The 18,463-nt window shown below is 32.3% G+C and overlaps 1 protein-coding gene across 7 annotated transcripts in view; it reads left to right on the forward strand.

The window, feature by feature from the left end:
* Positions 1-18,463, forward strand: part of LOC118191107 (uncharacterized) — a 182,533-nt gene that overhangs the window by 55,830 nt on the left and 108,240 nt on the right. For 6 of the 7 annotated variants that reach the window (XM_085824887.1, XM_085824886.1, XM_085824885.1 and 3 more), the window contains exons 4-9: positions 5,626-5,721; positions 7,509-7,574; positions 10,070-10,186; positions 14,624-14,697; positions 14,778-14,887; positions 18,233-18,405. In XM_085824887.1, coding sequence (XP_085681013.1) covers positions 5,626-5,721; positions 7,509-7,574; positions 10,070-10,186; positions 14,624-14,697; positions 14,778-14,887; positions 18,233-18,405 — 636 coding nt within the window. The remainder of the gene's footprint in view (positions 1-5,625; positions 5,722-7,508; positions 7,575-10,069; positions 10,187-14,623; positions 14,698-14,777; positions 14,888-18,232; positions 18,406-18,463) is intronic. The other variant, XM_085824890.1, reaches the window with a different exon arrangement.

Genomic DNA, 18,463 nt, shown 5'->3' on the forward strand with positions numbered 1-18,463 from the left:
TTGGAGGATATACGATGATGCAGACACACAGGGGGGGGGCCCTGGTGATCTGTGCTCTGATGAAGATGAACCAACTCAGATGACCATGTGTACATTGCGAAACTGTTCAACGATCCAATGGCCTATCAGATTTAGAGACTACGATGTGTACAACAGCATTCTGAAGTTGAAAGAGCCTAAAACATATGATGAAGCAACAAAGTCTCCTGAATACGCCGACTGGAAACGAACCATGAATGAAGAAATGGCTCACATGCCAAACATGGAACATGACAACAAGTTGAGCCACCTAATGGACGTAAAATCCTTGACAATCGCTGCGTTTACAGAGTGAAGACAAATGCTGATGGCTCAATCGAGAGATTCAAGGCCTGTTTAGTAGCAAAAGGTTACACGCAGACGGTGAATATCGACTACGAAGAGACATTTAGCCCTGTGTGTCACTATGACACTATTCGAGCTCTAATTGCAATGGCAGCCAAAGAGAATCTCAATTTATATCAAATTGATGTGGAGAGAGCATTCCTTTATGGTGACCTTACTGAGGAGATTTACAAGCATCAACCCGAAGGCTATGACGACAGAAGTAAATGTGTATGCAAGATGCTCTGGCCTTTATATGGCTTGAAACAAGCTGGACGATGTTGGAGTGCCAAGTTTACTGACATGCTAAAGAAACATGGCATGATCTAGAGTAAATCTGACAACTGCCTATTCATATGAAATGATTATGGACATCATTATGTCATATACACCATCAGCTGATAGCGATAATGTGCTGATAGCGATTTATGTTAATGGCTTTGTTGCTGTTCAGGACAAAGCAGCATTCTTCACATTTATGAACGAGCTCAAGCAACATTTTAACATTCGAGTAATGACATTAAATTGTTTCCTTGGTGTACAAGTTGAACATTTGAAAGATGGCTCACTCTTCCTGCACCAAGAAGCATTTACAAGAAAGATATTAGAGTGATTTGGAGATGCTAAGACATCACGCATCCCAGTAAAGAAGTCAAGTCTCAAGGTAGACTATGGTCAACTAAATGGCATGATCAAGATCAAGGAGGCAAAGCCTCTCAGCAGTGAATTTACATACCGATCAGTAGTTGGCAGTTTGCTGTACTTGGCGATGGAGGACTCGACCAGATATTGCTTGCGCAGTGAGTTTGATATCTCGAAAGCTGAACAATCTTACAGAGAGTGATTGGGAAATCATACAGACAACATTAAGATACCTTCGCAATACCACGGCATTGTGTACAATAATGAAGATGATACAATAATTGGACACGGCATTGTGTACAATAATGAAGATGATACAATAATTGTTTAGTGATGCAGATAACAACAGCTGTGCAGAAACACGCAGGTCTCGAACAAATGTTATTTCTTTCTATGCTGGAGGTGAAGCAAGCTATAGGAGGCCGTATCCAATTTGATGACAGAGGCAAAGTTCATGGCAGCAGCTGATGCCACGAAGGACCTGATATGGTTGAAGGGCTTGTTCAGTGAGATAGCTAATGTCTCATTGCCTATCCTACAAATTGACAATCAGTGTACTATCAAGTACATCAAAAATCTTATATTCCACACGCATAGAAAGCACATTGACCAAAGGTACAAGTTTGTGCAAGATGAGTTCTCGAAGGGTCATTTTCAATCAGGCTATGCCAGAAGTGATGAACAATGAGCATACATTCTGACAGAGGTGCTTCCAGCACCTCAGTTTCACTTTCAGATGAAGTTAATTGGTGTAAAAACAGTCAATAAGTAAAGGTTAATCTATATGAACAATGACTATTTTCATGCTCGAAGGAGGCTGTTGAGAATTGAGCATTTAATTGATGTTGTGTGCAGTTTTAGTGGCGTGATTGTTTTGTTGTACTATTATGTTTTATGCATCTGGCATTACTGTTATTTTTTTCATTCTAAAGTTTTTAAGTGAACAATAAGATGTATGTAAAGTTTCTTTACTTTTTTTGCTTAAAGTCCGAAATTCATTTAGCAATCACTCTTTTTGTTAATTTTATAACAAATATAGTTACTTTTTGTAATTTAATCCATCAAGAAGGTACCTATTACAATCAAAAGTCTTTATTCCGGATGTCCATAGTCCAAAATGATCTATAATCCGGACATCAAAGCTACAAACTTTCTGCGCATACGTTAATGCGTTTACGCATGCACATATGTGTTTATGCATGCGCATAATATGTTTACGCATGCGCGTTTAATGTATAACGGACAATATAAGCTATGCTAAAATTGTCTAATTCAGTTAATGTTGCAGATTGTGTTGTTCCTTAATCTTCGAATTGGATCCGGCTTATTATTTTTTGCAGACAGTTAGAGCAATTTTATAAAAAGTAAGCTTGAACTTTCGATTGTGTCAAAAAGAGTTTCCAATTCTCGAGCTGCCAAAGGATCTACAAAGCGAAAGCATATTTCGATATCCATTAAACATAAAGTGGAATTGCTACAAAAAATGGATAAAGGCATGAAGAAAGTGACAGAGAGATGATTTGTTTCTCTAACCATTCCAAAATCTGTTTATCAATTTCACGCTGCTCTGCGGAGGGATGGGGGACGCAGTGAACTGGAAGTTGATCTGTCAGCACTATCCTTATCTTCAGAGCAGATGTTTTTATTTTATTCGGCTTATAATTCCTTACTAAATGTAGTATTTCATCTCGATATACTCCGTCTTTGATATGATTTAAATCAAATTCCTAGTCATTATAAATATCACGAATACACATCGAATAGTTTTCTAGTTGATATTTTCTAATTTCGACTATGCGTAATGTATGCTTTACGCATGCGCGCGTTGAAAGAAATGTTTAATAAAGTAAACAAATAAATATTTAGCTTTTTTTTTTGTAAATTTTGATACCTTTTAGATCATATTTGCTCTTTATTTCATAAATTATGGTTTCATATTTTTAATTTTATAATTTCTGCATGCCATCTTACCAGATTTAAACTGATGATCTATAATCCGGAAAAACCAATAATCAGGAATCGCCGAAGTCCCTACGCGTCCGGACTAAAGACTTTTGACTGTACAGGTATTTGAAGTACACTGCTGGCCATTAAAATTGCAACACCATGAAGGAAAGCGAATACAAAAAAGCTGTTTATTGCATGTAAACAGTCTGGCATGAAGACAAAATGTTTAAATTTGTAAGCATTTTGGAGGTTTACAGGGGTGTGAAATTAGTAGAAACAGCTGCCACCTCTGGCAGTTAAAATGGCCCTTACTCCATTGGGCGGTCAAACTGGGCTTGGATGACGGAAATGGGCAACTCATTCCATGCGCTTCAAGTCTGTGCCACACTTCATCAACCGTATTAGCTGGAGAGGAGTGGCGAGCCAGTGTCTCAGCAACCCAGTGCAAGATGTTTTCAGTGGATGGTAGATCCGGATACTGCGCAGGCCAGGGCAGCAGTCGAACACGAGATAGAGCACAACGACTGGGCATAAGATGTCTGAAATGTGCCCATCTGCGTTCAAATTACAGTCGATCCAAATTAGAGATGTGCGTGTCGTGTACCCAGTGGTTGCCGAAACCATCATACCAGGTGCAGGGCCACTATGCTAATATCGAATGGAAGCAAACAATGTGTGGTCTCTTTGGACACTTCAGACACGTATAGGGCCTTCAGAATACTGCACGTAGAATCGGGACTCATTTGAAAATGCGACATTGTGCTACTCCTGTACCCAGCTTTTTGTGCACCAGAGTCGCTGTCTCTCTCTTTGCTGCATTGTCAAGAAAAGCCAAAGTAATGGTCACTCTGCTGATAGTCCAGGCTGCTGCAAGCGTTGAAGCACCGTATGAGTTAATACTGGGCGTGCTGCAAACATGCCCATTTCATGACTAATGGTCTGTGATGTGGTCTTATGGTTTTGCAGGGTGGACCTTCACATGACAGTGGTTGGATGTCGACCAGTGCAACCAGTGATATCATAGAACGATAATCTACACTTTCGATAGGAAAGGATCCTGCCTGTATTGAATTTTGAAACTTGCTGGTAAGAATTTCCTCTTTTTATTTCAGGCATAACAGGATATTCTGAGTAAACTCCAACCTACAAAACACTTTCCGAATGAGAAATCCACTATATAACTTTTCTTTTATGCAGTGCTTCAGATGTTGTTTCTCCCTCCTGCATCATCTAAAGGCACTGAAATACTAACCATTTGCATATCCCAGCTTCTTCCTTTTGTGTGATTTTAATGTTCATCAGATGATTCCTTCCTGGTGTTGCAATTATAATTGCCAGCAAGTATAAGTTTATTGCCCAGCTAAAATGCATGTTAAAGAATGCATTGAATAATTACTTTTTATTCAGATAATAAATTGTTTAGTAGGTGAAGCAAATAATGAATAAATAAATGAAATAAAACCTATAACAGTAATGAACAAAAAAACAAAACAAAACAAAACAAAAAACAAAAAAAAAAAAAAAAAAAACCCAAAATTGTATTTAAGTAGAACTATTTTAAGAAAATTCAAGTAGAATATCTACTTGCAGTAAAATATAACTTGAGTATATGAGATGGAAGTTTAATGCTTTCATTCTGTGGAGAGTAACTGTGATAGCATTAGCAAGTTTTACCCTTAGCAACAAAGTGGTAAATGCTAATTGTCAGTTCAGGCTTCAGTTTGGTAATTCACTAATGAAATATTCACAAACAGATATGATTATCACTATATATCATAGCTGTTTTTTTGATTGTACTTCTGATTTCATGAAAAGTATCCTTTTTACTTGTTAGCTATACTTATGTATGTTCTGTTCATTTCTTACTGTTAAATTAAAAAAAAATAGCAAAATGAAGAGAGACGTTGGTTTAACTTTCTCATAATAAATGCATGTAGTAAATTTTTTAATTATTTATTTGTTGCATATGTAATTTTCATTAAAACAGTAATATTGAATTTTGTTGCAATTTTATGAAATTTGATTTAAAATATTTTTAGATTTAACTATTGTATTTATGTAACCAAAGTGCTACTATGTTTGCTTTTGGTAAATTGTGAGGGAAATAAAACTATATAAATTTTAATGCAATAAATTGACTTCCATCATTTTCCTGCTTGAATTGCAGTTAAAATTTATCAATGCATCAAGTAGCATCCTGTGAAATAAGTGTCCACTATTTTATGAAATTGTGAAACAAATTGTAGAAATGAAAATTTGCACTTTTTTAATGTTTGTAAGCATAAGATTAATTATGCACTTATTTTTAAAAATTATAAATTTTTAAGAGATAACTTAAAAATCAAATATGTCAAATATATAGAGTATATAGAAAATCAAATATATAGAGTGTGGATTTTTCTTATTATATTGAATATCTCAACTGAGTGACATATATCCAGAATAAATAAAGAACATATGCTCATTTGATAGTTTAGGACTTACTTTTTTATAAGTATTCCAAATAAAATGAGTATTTCAGTAAATTGGATGTTCCTTTAACCATGATACTGAATCAGCTATATATATTGTGAGTATGTGATTTCCTAAAAGTTTTATGTGATATTTAGTATGGTTTTATTACTATAAATTTCTCAAAATATGTCATTAATTCAGGTTTTTATTTCTTATTAGGGAGCAGAAAAAGAAAAATCGAAACTGTAACTCCAAAAATAAAAGTAGAAGTTGATGAAAAAGATGATGTTCAAGATGTTCAAATATATTATCCAAGTTAGTTTTTTAGATATATTATTTATCCTTAAATTTAGTCACAAATTATTATATCCCATCAGTTGTAAATCCACTCCTACAACTTTTATTTAAGTTGCTTTTTTAAATATGGACAAGTTATGGAGTATCTGCTTTGTGTGTGGGAGGAGGAGAGATTTTTTTCTTTGCTCTATGTATTATTTTGTATGATATACAAAGTGTGGCTATTAATTTTTAGGCGTCACATTCTTCTTGATGTCTTCAACATCCACAAAGCGTGTTCCTTTGATCACAGTTTTGAGTTTGGGAAACAAAAAGAAGTCTGCGGGGACCAGGCCATGTTGAAGACATCAAGAAGAATGTGATGTTGACATTGAAGATCCTTCCGAAAGAAGACTTTAAAAGTTGTTTCCACAACTTATACAGCCGAGCACAGAAGTGTATTACGACAGATGAAATTACTTCAAAACATATTAAAAGGTTACGTTTTACACATCATCTGTTCTGGTGCTATTAGAGTAGTCCTGGAAATTAATAGCCACACCTTGTATTATACAAAATGAGTTTTTATATATGAAGCATATATATGTAGGGTTTTTGTAAAAAGGTGACTACAAGCTGTATTTTTATGAATACATTTTCCTAAGCATGTGCTTGCACCTAGGAATAGAAGGGTTTTGTAAATACGATGCATGATTTTTACATCCTCCTTGTAAAGCATACATAGAAATATCAGAAATTAAATTTGTGAGCTGAAATCACTTTGCTGTGCATATTTCTAAAATTTTCACTTGTTTAGGATAAAAATATAGTAAAAGTTGTTGATTTTAGTGGTTAATGATTCATATTAGGGATTCTATTGTATTGGCAGACATGGTAGTGTATGTTAAATAATGCTTTTGTACAATTTTTTTTTATCAAATGAAGGAGTAACTATTAAATTTTATTTCTGTTAATATGCAAGAGAGGGAAAAGATGGCTTTTAGCTCTTTCCCATGTCTCTAACATTTTTAAATCTTTACAAAATGTGTTTTTTTATATCTACCTTTCTTTTTGTAGCTCACTTACTGTTTGAATTGTTTGCAACAAAAATGTTTTTATGCAAGTGGATGCATTTCTAAATGTATGTGTTTGCCAAACAATAATAATGAAAAAGTGAAAATAAGAAAAATAACCATTGATTGTGCCTGATCCAAAAAATTATCTATTTTATAACTACGGCTTTGACTGCAAGTGCCAGTACATTCCTTCTATTCAACTTGCACAATAGTCAGTTTACATAAATACATGATTAGCAAGATTTTCATTAGTCTATGATTTTGGGGGTGGGTAGAATTTTACATTGGCTTTAAATATGCCGATATATATATATATATATATATATTTTCACTATCAGCTTATGAGATTATTATAATTGAATTTATTTTATTCTGGTAATTTTTTGTGAAAATTAAAAGAAAACATAAATATATTATGAAGTATCAATTGAAAAGTTCTCTTTAGTCTAGTGAACAAGGATTAACTGACATAAATTTGGTGAGCACTGTGTTAGACAGCAAAGGTTTAAACAAATAGACCAAAATTAGGCAGTTGAATTTATATTTGGCCAAGAGTAATAAAAATTATTTTGTTAACTTCTTTTCATTAGAATTATTCATAAAATGATTTAAAAATTTATGCTTAAAAACTGTATCAAAAGAAAGTAGAAATATATTTAAAATTATTCTGATATGAGCTAGTGTGTGTTTTTGATTGTAGAATGAATGCAGGTTGGTGCACAATTTAAAGAATTTGTGATTTGTTTTTAGCAAGGAAAAGAAAGAAAACTGCTAATACTTCCGAAGGTACTGAAGATCAAATTAAAACAGAAATAGGTCAGTTAACTTTTAACTTCCTTCATTAGTCATTATATTTATTATACATTTTTAATTAATTTATTATTTTCTGTAATTTAATATTCCACATAAAAGTTCTTTGCATCTGTTTATTGTGTATCTACGTATGTATAGTATATGACTACGTAGTATGTAGAGTGTATATCTGCATATATATGTATACATTTGAGTGGTCATAAAAAAACTTCCTCGATGCATGAACCCTTAGGAGCTAATCAGCTCAACCAGTTGAAATGATATTTTCCTGATATTGCTATTTGAAGATATGGGCTCAAGATTGTGATGATTTAAAACAATAACAAGGGTTCTTTGCGAGGGCCACTAGGTGAATCGTCCTTTCATTTGCAATTGTTCGAGAGACATTAGTGCAAATTATCAATACACCTTTGCACAAAACAGGTTTTAATATAAATGAAGAACATACATACGGTTAACAGATGCATGGAAAGTCTAAGTAAAATTTTAAAATTCAGCACAACGCAGCATGTAGGTTTCTCCTTCAGTGATCTAGAGCCATTTGGTCCAAGAGTTCATAGTTCAGCATAATGATGTCACAGAGCAAGTGTCTTGATTCGCAATGTAGGTAAGAAATCATAATTTTCTTAATATAAAATATAATGCCATCTAACCTACATTTAGCAAATATTAAGGAGACTTAAGACTTTTGTATTTTATTTGTGGAGTACTATATCTTGAAACAATTTTGTTTTACTAGTAGGAGATTTTAGACAGGTAAGGAAACATAGTTTGTAAACAAAATACTCCATCTGGCACACATAGTAAATTCTTGGAAACTTCTTCTCAAACTAAGAGGAAGTAAGTTCATGCACAGCAAAATTTGTTCACATTCATCACTTTATAGATCTTTCTTTTGCAGTGTACTTGCTTACTTGAGCTTGAGCAATGTGCTTAGACATTAATTTCAGATAGGCACGGCATGTCTCCTGGAATGTTGGTCCACAGAAGATAAGGGTTTTTCAGCTAATCTTTCGTCATTGCTTATGTTTTTGCATTTCTTTCTCGAGCACTTAATAAAGGTCTGCGATAGAATTTTTTGAGTCTGTGTTTGGATTGGATGAATTTGAGACTCAAACTTTGATTCTGTTTTAATACAGTTAAGTAGTAGTAGTAGAGTGTACGTTATAAGACTTGATAAGATTTTATAAGAGTATCTCCCAGTAGCCCAAACTAACCTACTATAAGAAAAGGAAAGCATATCTCAGTACTGAAAACTCATGTATGTATAAGAGCTCAATTCAATCAGTAGTGAAGGCAATTGTAAATTAAACTGAACAAAGCAATTCGTCATATCAAATCAACTTTTGTCTTCATTTTTTTCCAGACAAGTGATCCTTGATATTTGAAAACACTTACCAACTGAAATTCTCATAAAATTTCATATATATTATTGTATAAGAATTAAATCATGTTAACCTTTTATTAGCTGTATGCTGATACATAAGTCACCATATACATTTAGTCCATGTTCATGCAGCTCTATAAAAGTATCAGGTCAATCAATACCTTATGTTGGGAGGAGAATAGCTGTAAGATTGCTAGTTCTAGGCTTTGCTGCATTTAGGTACAAGAGGCCATTTTTTCATAATGTCTGGAAACTACTCTTAATAGCAGATTCAATTCATGATTAATTGATTGAATGGCTCTTTCATTTCTTCTGTTCTAAAGTTTTTTTTATTTTTATTTATTATTTTTTTGTTTGTGTGTGTGTATCTGAAAACCTGCTATAGTCTCCATCTTCCCACTTTTAAAACTATTAATTAAGCAGATCAAGTTTGTTCTACCATTCATTTGCATATTTATGATCCCACAGAAATAAAGCAGCAAAATATTTCATTATATAATGAGGAACTCTCAGTTGTTGATTACATATAAATTTATTGTAAACAGGTTTTTAAGAGGTATAATGATATACTATGAATAGTATTTTAAAATTGAATAAACTGTAAATCATGCTTCAAGTAAAGTACTTTTTTATTAATTATTCTCATAGAAACACACATAAATTTGCATTTTGTTAGTTTTTAATACCATATATGGTATGCGCATAAATTTAATATCATTGATGACTTAGTTTTTAATATATACTACTATTTGCCTCATCTGATGGATTAGCATAATTTCATTTTTTAAATCATTATATGTTTTATTTTGATTTGTACATCATAAAAACTGTTAATGAATGTTAAATTACATAAAAAAATGTAAGGGTCTGAAGGAAGGAGGATTTACAGGTTTAAAGTTTTAGAGCCAGAATGGTACAAATTGTTGTTTTTCATTACTTTATTTCTGTAAATTGTTTAAGTAACTTTTCTAAAATGTATATTTTGTATTTTTTACTGCAGTTATTTTTGCTAAATTATTTTTAAGAATATAGCACTGCATTTTTGTTTATTATTTGCATTATTTATTAAATAAATACTTTCCATAGTAATTTGTATATTTTCCCATGATAGTTAAAACTCCAGACTCTAAAACAAAAGCTGCATTTGAGCCACTTGATGTGAAACCTAGCATTTATCAAATGCTTTGTGCAAACAGAAGAGTTGTAAAATTAGGTGATATACCTTCAGGTATGTATACATTTTAGCCATTTTAATATATATGTTACGGTGAAGCACCGAAATCTGGAGAATGTCGACTTTCACCAGTGAATGTCAACATTCACATAGTCTCTTGGTGTATGTCCAAAATATTTTCCAAATACTCTTATTTCTGACTTACACCAGTCAATGTCGACATTCACCATGTACTAATGGTGAATGTTGAACATATAACAATATTATATTTTCTTCTCCATAATTCAGTCACGAATAAATGCACTTGAGACTTGAAATAAGAACTTAAGAACATGAGAACCTAAAACGCACAATACATTCAAAATGAGAAAGGAAAATAATAGAATTTAAAAACTAACTTAATTATACAGTATGTTCTAAATGAGAAAATAAAATAACAGTAATAAAAAACTTACTAAATTATGTGATTCAAATCTTATTTATTGCAACAACTTAAACTATTATGGCACTTTATGACCTCTCTTTTCGACTTTCACCAGAGTATATCTGTGATTGTCGACATACACCGGTGAGGGTCCGAATATACAAGAATGTAGTGAAATATTCGATCTTTCACCGATGTATTTGGTGAATGTTGATATTCACCAGTGAAAGTCAACATTCTCCAATTTCGGTCTTTCACGGTAACATATATATACACACACACACATAAAAAAATATATATGCACCCAGAAGGAACTCAACATGTATGTAGTGTATAAAGAAATAAAGAAATGATTACAAATTCAGAACAAAGGATCGTTTTATTAAGAAGTTATGGCATGAAAAAGGTTACAAACCAGTAAGTAGTATAGCCACCTCTGGCAGTTATATATGCTGAAACACGGTGTGACATCAAACAAGTAGGTCACCTATGACCCTCTGTGGAAAATCATGCCGTAATCCTTGAAACTGGGTAGTTAATTCACCAATATTCCGGCATAGCTGCAGTTGCCTTCCAAGCATGTTCCAAACATGCTCTATGTTTCTCTATTGGCATGCTCTCTCTATTGGTGAGAGATTTCATGACCTGGCAAGCCATGGGAGTACATAAGAGTACATCATGGCTATGGGAGTACATTTCCTTGAAGACATTGTTGGCAGATTTGTGCAGTATGTGGACGAGCGTTGTCTTGTTGATAAACGGCACCTGGGCGACTTGATAGCATAGCCAGTACATAGCGACTTGATAGCATAGGCATTAAAATTTTGTTCACATAACTGTGAGGTGTCATAGTGCCTTCAAGGACGACTAGAGGTGATCATGTGTCCTAACAAATCACTCTCCACACTGTCATGCCTTGTGTAATGTTTGTATGCTGCTCAACAATAAATGCAGGATCAGACCGCTTTCATGGCTGCTACCACATGCGTATGTGTTGGTCATCAGCACTGAGATTGAATCAAGGTTCATCGCAGAAGATCACATGCCTCCAGTTGGCCACGCTCCAGCTTGCCTGAGTTCGGCAAACATCCAGTCCACACTGCCTATGATGTGGGGTCAGTGGTAGGTATCTTAATGGACGTATGTAGTATATACTAGCATTGACCAGTCGTCTCCAAATGGTTTCCTGTGATACCACCACATGCCTGAAAGGTGGTAAATGGTTTCAAATTGATGCTAGCGATGTTGATGCAGAACTGGCTGTTCTTATGGTTGCATGATCCTTGCACTCATTTGTGTTTCTGGCACATCTTGACCCTCCGCGATGACTATCCCTTCCGTGATCCATTGTCACCAACACTGAGCAACTACCATATCACTCTGACCAATACGCCTGTTTGACCAACCTGCTTCTCTGAGGCCTATTATATGCCCCTTTTCAAAGTCTGACAACTGTTCGTACTGCCTCCGGTTGCATCTCAGAAGCATCTCTAGACACAGTATTGCCCATCCAAGCAAACAGATTCGTTTGAATAGTCCTATGGAACAAGCAATCATACTTTTAAACTCTGCCAAATGTGCATCTCATATGCGCATAATACGCTTAATTGGTGTTGAAATTTAAATAATTTTCATGTCTCTTACCACTACATTCCTGCCAAGTTTCATGACTTTGGCTCGATTTCTTCTGGGTTCATATATTTTTTGTGACAGAATGTATTAAAAAAATGCAGTCCTTACTTTGTGCTTAATCAACATATTTGTGTTATTAATAATAGTGATAGGTTAGCTGCAAAGAGGGGGAACTATGCATTTAATTTTTTTTCACTTGAAAAATGTTTCATGGCTTTAGGCATTCATCCACTGATGGAGTTTTTAATGATGAATGCCACCCATATTGTTCAAATTGCATTTGCATCTATTAATAACGTATTATCAGTCTGCAGATATTTTAAATTTAATTATTGTTCTTATAATGTTAGAAAACAAAATGAAAATACTATTTGCAATACTGCTATGACTTAATTAAAGAAATCTACTTTCAACAAAACTATTGGGTTGAAACATAAGTAATAGCCGTTTTTTTAAACATTTTTATTTTAACAAAGAACAATAAATTGGTCAATAATATCTGAGTTTTTGGATTTTTGCCATAGACCCAAGATGTCGAACTATAGTCGTTTGGCTATTTCTCAAGTGGTTTGATGCGTGTCTTCATGCAGAAGTTGATTCAAATGCTCTTCATAAAACTAATTTGGTCACCTGGAACAAGCAGCGTCTTCGAGGTCGAAATTCTCATTTTTACTTCCTTGTACGAAGTAAAAAGGAAGTATAGTAATCGCAAAAAGTTTCAGGCAGCATATTTCAACGAAAATGTCGACCGCTATCGAATGTAATTTAACGATGTTTTTGCATGACATCTGTACGTAAGGACAGAATAAAAGACTCTTTTCCTCCAAAAAAAATTATAAAACTGCTTTAAAATGAATTCTGAAGAAAATTTTTCGTGGCGTCTGTACGAACGTATGTACATACATATCTCTCATAACTAAAAAACAAGTAGCCTCAGAATGTTGAAATTTTGTATATAGGACTGCTATAACATGTAGATGTGCACCTCATATTTTGGTGCAATCGGCCGCACCAAACGTATATAAATATATATGTACACTCTGTTACTGGGCAAAGTGATCTCAGTTTCTTTACACTTACGTATATGTTTGTAAATTGTACAATTTTTGCTTAAAAAATGATTGAATTATGTTGTTCTTATCTTCCGGTTAAGGTTTTTATGCCTTTCGTAAATCTGGAAGCAATATTTGTACAATTATCAGCAATTTAAAAGCTGTTTAAGTGCGGTTAAGTTTTAAATAACATGGCGGACATATTCGTTTACATTTGACACAGCAGAATAGTAGATTTGTTGCCAATCTAGAGAGACTAAGCTTCGCAACAAAAATAACGCCTTCATTTATTATTGCGAATTAAATCATGCTTAATCCTTTCTTTAATTTTTTTGAGGAAATAAGTGTTTAAGATTTATTTCGTAATTTTTAATACTGATATTTTGAATTTTTATGTATTTTTGCCTACATCGTTCTATTGTTATTATAGTATTTGAATAGAACATGTGGCAACGATAAGATAATTCTTCAAATGATATAAATTCTGTGCATTCTGAGTTATAATATGAACGAAATATTAAGTGAACCTAGCGCCAGAGTGTCGCTATGGTAAACAAATGTAGTGAATTTTAAAGAGTGCATTTATTCTATTGTGGTTTATGCGCTGTCGACGAAGTAGATTTAATTCAATTCAATAAGTTTAAATGAAATGCAAGAAAAAATGTGTATAATTTAATATTCTGTACAAGGAAGTCATGTGGTGTACACATCAGATTTTTTAATTTAGCAAACCAATTTCTTGCAGTTTGTTCAGGCATTGCACCTTCCATACATTTCACAAATCTCTTGGCAGCTTCAGCAGCATTGGTGCCTCGATTAAATGCAAAACGAAGAAGGTGTCGAAAATTTTTCTTGTTGTTGACTTGACACTCCATTTTAATGATCTGAAAAATAAAAATTAGCTCAGACAAAATAATCAAACATGCCATCTTGTAGGGGGAAAGATTCTCTTTCGAGTAGCTCAAAACATTATGCCAATACATTTTATTTTTACCACGTAATTTTAAACACAACATAAATGGCCATTACTTGTGTTTCAATCCAATAATTTCAATCTCAATAGTTTGTACATCTCTACTGCAGAATAGCCATAATTATTAACATAACTATACACATTACAGTAGCCATAATTATTAACATAATTGTGGCTATTTCTAGATGCTAATTCTGCATAAGCATTGGAGCAATTATTATTCATTTCAAAGGAATAAAAAAACAATTTTGTATATTTTCTCTGCAATGCCATGAGTTGCCATGAGTATTTCTGAGTGTTAAAATATATTTTGAAGCCTTTAAGCAGTATATTTAAATATTTACTATTAATAATGCATATGCATCACTACCTATTGAATTATAAAATTTATTTTTATTTTCTTTTCTCAGTGGCGGAGCGTATTAAGAGAACAAAGGTTGATCTTGTTCACCTTTATCGATTGTTATTCTCACGATCTCCAAAAGTAGGATTTTTTTATTAAGTATTTTTTAATAATTATAATATTGTTTAAAAATATGTTAAAATTATATTAAATCATTTAAGGATCATTCTATGCAGGAGCATATAATGAAAGGAGCAATCTTGAATTTCAAGGGGTTTCCTTTTGATGAAAATTCTTCTCAGTTTCTCAAGAGGAAGCAGATGTTAGAAAGGTTTGATCCTATGATAATTTTTGTTTGAAACATGATCACTACATTTAATTTTGGATTGCTTTCTAGTCACATAGTTTTGTTTAAATTTTATAATTTCTGTATAAAACTTAAGCTGTAATTTCATATATTTCTGTTATCAAGTATTTCATAGTTGTACAGTAGAATTCCAGAAATCCACAAAGCTTGGGGCCAGAGGTTGTGCGGATTTCAGGACAGAAAAGATAAAGCATAATATTCGGACTAAAAGTGCAAAAATGAATAATGTGTATTAGATACATTTAATTAAATTATTATATACATTATTGCAATAATTTATCATATGCATTAAATTATTATTACATATATAAATCGATTATATTATTCATTGTATTATATGTACACAACATCGAGGTTTGCCGATTTTGCCGCATGTAAAGATTTCCGGTTTCGAATTCTGGTGTTAGAATCACTGTTGCTGTAAAATTTCAACAGCTTTTCTTTATTTTTCCGTATATCATACACAATCGTGTCGCAATTCCATACCATTCTGCTTTAAATCGAGAAGTAGCACCTGCTTCCATCTTTTACAGAATTTGCACTTTTTACGTTACTGTGAATGCAACGTGTTTACGTTTTTTCATCGTTGCAAGCAGTAAAATCATGAGTGCGTTTCTTATCTGACATTGTATTAAAAAGGGCTGAAATTAAAAATATTCTTCATTTATCCACAAAATATCCAGATAAAAAAAGCGGCAGCACTAAACAATCTGGTGAAATGAAATAACAAAGCTCAGAAAATACAACAATGTGAATAGTAAACTTGAACAAAGAGTTGAGTGAATCATCTGCTTTTTTTCCTACCTCGATTCAGATTAGAGGGGAAAAAAGCTATCTTATTTTTTTAACACTTCTATATCAATACTCGTTTTGACTCATTATTATTCGGTAATTATGACGTCATTATTCATTAAGTATTTTTTTCTTCAATATTTCGTACTCAATGTTGCGGTTTCTGGAACCTGTAAACTGAATGTTTATATTCTGAGAGGCAACGTGGATTTCAGGAGTTGGCGGATTTTCGTTATTTGACTGTAATACTTTTAACCTAGGAAGTAATGGTGAAAGTGTATGATATTTTAGATTTTGCAGAATTTTTCATATCCAGAAGTGTTAGTGACATTGTTTTTAAAACTGTGTCATCTATGTATTATAATCTAAATTCTCATTCTAAGAAAGTGTAGTGGTACATAACTTAATGTTTTTGTATAATTATTAAGATTTTCTAATTGGCAACATGATGTAATGTTTTTACATAGTTATTAGGATTTGCTGTATGGCAACAAGGAGTTGAGTTAAAAAAAGTTGTTACTTGGAGTGTTCCATGATAAGCATTACATAAGCCTTATTTCTTAAAAAACTTGTTATATCATTTTTATGTCAAAAAAAAAAATAATAATAATACAAAGTCCGTAATCTGGACTCGTCGGGACTTCGGTGATTCCGGATTAGGGGTTTTTCCGGATTATAGATCATCAATTTAAATCTGGTAAGATGGCATGCAGAAACTATACAATTAAAAGTATGAAACCATAATTTATGAAATAAAGAGCAATTATGATTTAATCAAATTTTATATAATATCAAAATTTACCTACAAAAAGTTTGATATTTATTTGTTTACTTTATTAAACATTTCTTTCAATGTAAGTTGTTTAAGTTGCTTCATTTTCTGTGCTAATACTTTCTCTTTAATTCTATAAACAAACATAATTTTTTGCTCAGTTACAAAGTTCCACTGTTCAAGTCCTCTAATTTCTGTGTCGAGAATACTGACTAACCTGTCAATCGAAATTTTTTCGTTTTCAATAACCTCTGTGTCACTTCCTTCATTATCGGAAGCGCACATGTGTAAATGCTTTACTGGTTCTACGCGCATGCGTAGCGGATGTTGCATCAAACTTGCATGCGTATTTGTGGCTTTGAGGTCCGGATTATAGATCATTCCAGATAATGGGCGTTCGGATTACGGACTTTGTACTGTAGTAATATGTTGCAAACAAGCATGGAAGTTATGTAAAAATGAATATGCTGTTTTTTAAGACCAAAATAAGCATTTATTTAAGTTATGAAATGCTCTGGCTGTGTAGTTTCTATTTCGTTTTTCCGTCAATAAGCCCGAAAGTACGAATTTCCAATAAATCATCGTGAATATAAAAATGTAGAATTTGAAATTAATTTTGCCTTTTTTGATATAAACTGAATTTTTGACTATTTGAAATTTTTCTATTCTATCTTTAGTATTGGTTTATCAAAAAATAAATGTAATACAAAATTCTTAGTATGTTAGGAAAATAAAATAGTAGGCTTTTAAAAGAATGAAAAGCATAAGAGAATTGATGTCTTCCTGGAAGGACTGTCTGCTTTTATAAGAATTTTTCCTACATAAAAGAAATTATTGTGAAATTTAGATTAATTATTTACATTGAAATGAAGATACCATTCTAGTGTAAATAATCATGCAAATCTTTCATTCTGGTGCAAATCTGGTGATACCATTCTAGTGTAAATAATCATGCAAATCTTTCATTTTAAAACATGGTGTGAGGAACTACTTTTAATAAATAGGTACAGAAGATTCTCTTTTTAATTAGCTCTTGAACTATGTATGAAGATTTTATTAATTTCTCTTATCCATTAAGTAATAAGTGAAAATAGTGCTAAGTATTTGCATTTGGGTTGTAAAAATGGCCAGATTTCTATTTATTTATTTAGAGAAGCAAATAAATAAATATAACTGTATATTTATTTTCAATTTATTTGATTGCATCAATTGATCAAATGAGGAATCAAAATTTGTTTGAAATGGAACATCTTTAGCATTGATGGTAAATCAGTGATGTGAAGAAAAAGTGGCGATATGCTGATTTTATTATTATACGAGTATTTTTTTATATATCTTGATTTTGTGTAAATTTTAAATTTTATGTTTCATTTTTTTATTAGTTGCACTTTTATTCAATGAAGTAAATTATTAACATATAAGAAAATTTTAATGTGCGATAGATAGCATTTTGTATTCTATCTCGCACTGATAGAGATTTTTTATTTTGCTGTTGCTGTATTGCATTTCAGTTTGGTGTTTACTGCATCATTTAAGAAATGATTTTCAAAAGAAATGATATTTTTCTTCATACATCTTTAAATGAAATAAACTATAAATACATCTTTAAATGAAATAAACTATAAATAAAGTCTTGCTTGTTTCTTGAGAAATGTGTAGCTAATGTTATCAGAGACAAAATAATTTTCTTATGTATTTTTGAAATGTAACTCTTTAATTTATAAAATGCAATTTTCTATTGATAGTTTGGAATTCTACCGTGTTATTGCAATCTGCAATGTATTAGGTTTTTGTAAAGAAAGCAAGTCTGCTATGGTTTCTAAAATTTTAGAATTTTTATTGAAACCATATGATATTATGGGTGTAAAGAAAGATCTGTCTATGCAACCATATGTGAAGCTGGAAAGGTTGTCATTAGGTAAATTTTTTTTTTTTTTTTTTTTTTTAAGAATGTGAAATTAAAATTTTGCCGTATT

Source organism: Stegodyphus dumicola, chromosome 10 (assembly GCF_044657685.1).
Source record: "Stegodyphus dumicola isolate Sdum_Otavi_A_Nest chromosome 10, ASM4465768v1".
Classification (NCBI taxonomy): domain Eukaryota; kingdom Metazoa; phylum Arthropoda; class Arachnida; order Araneae; family Eresidae; genus Stegodyphus; species Stegodyphus dumicola.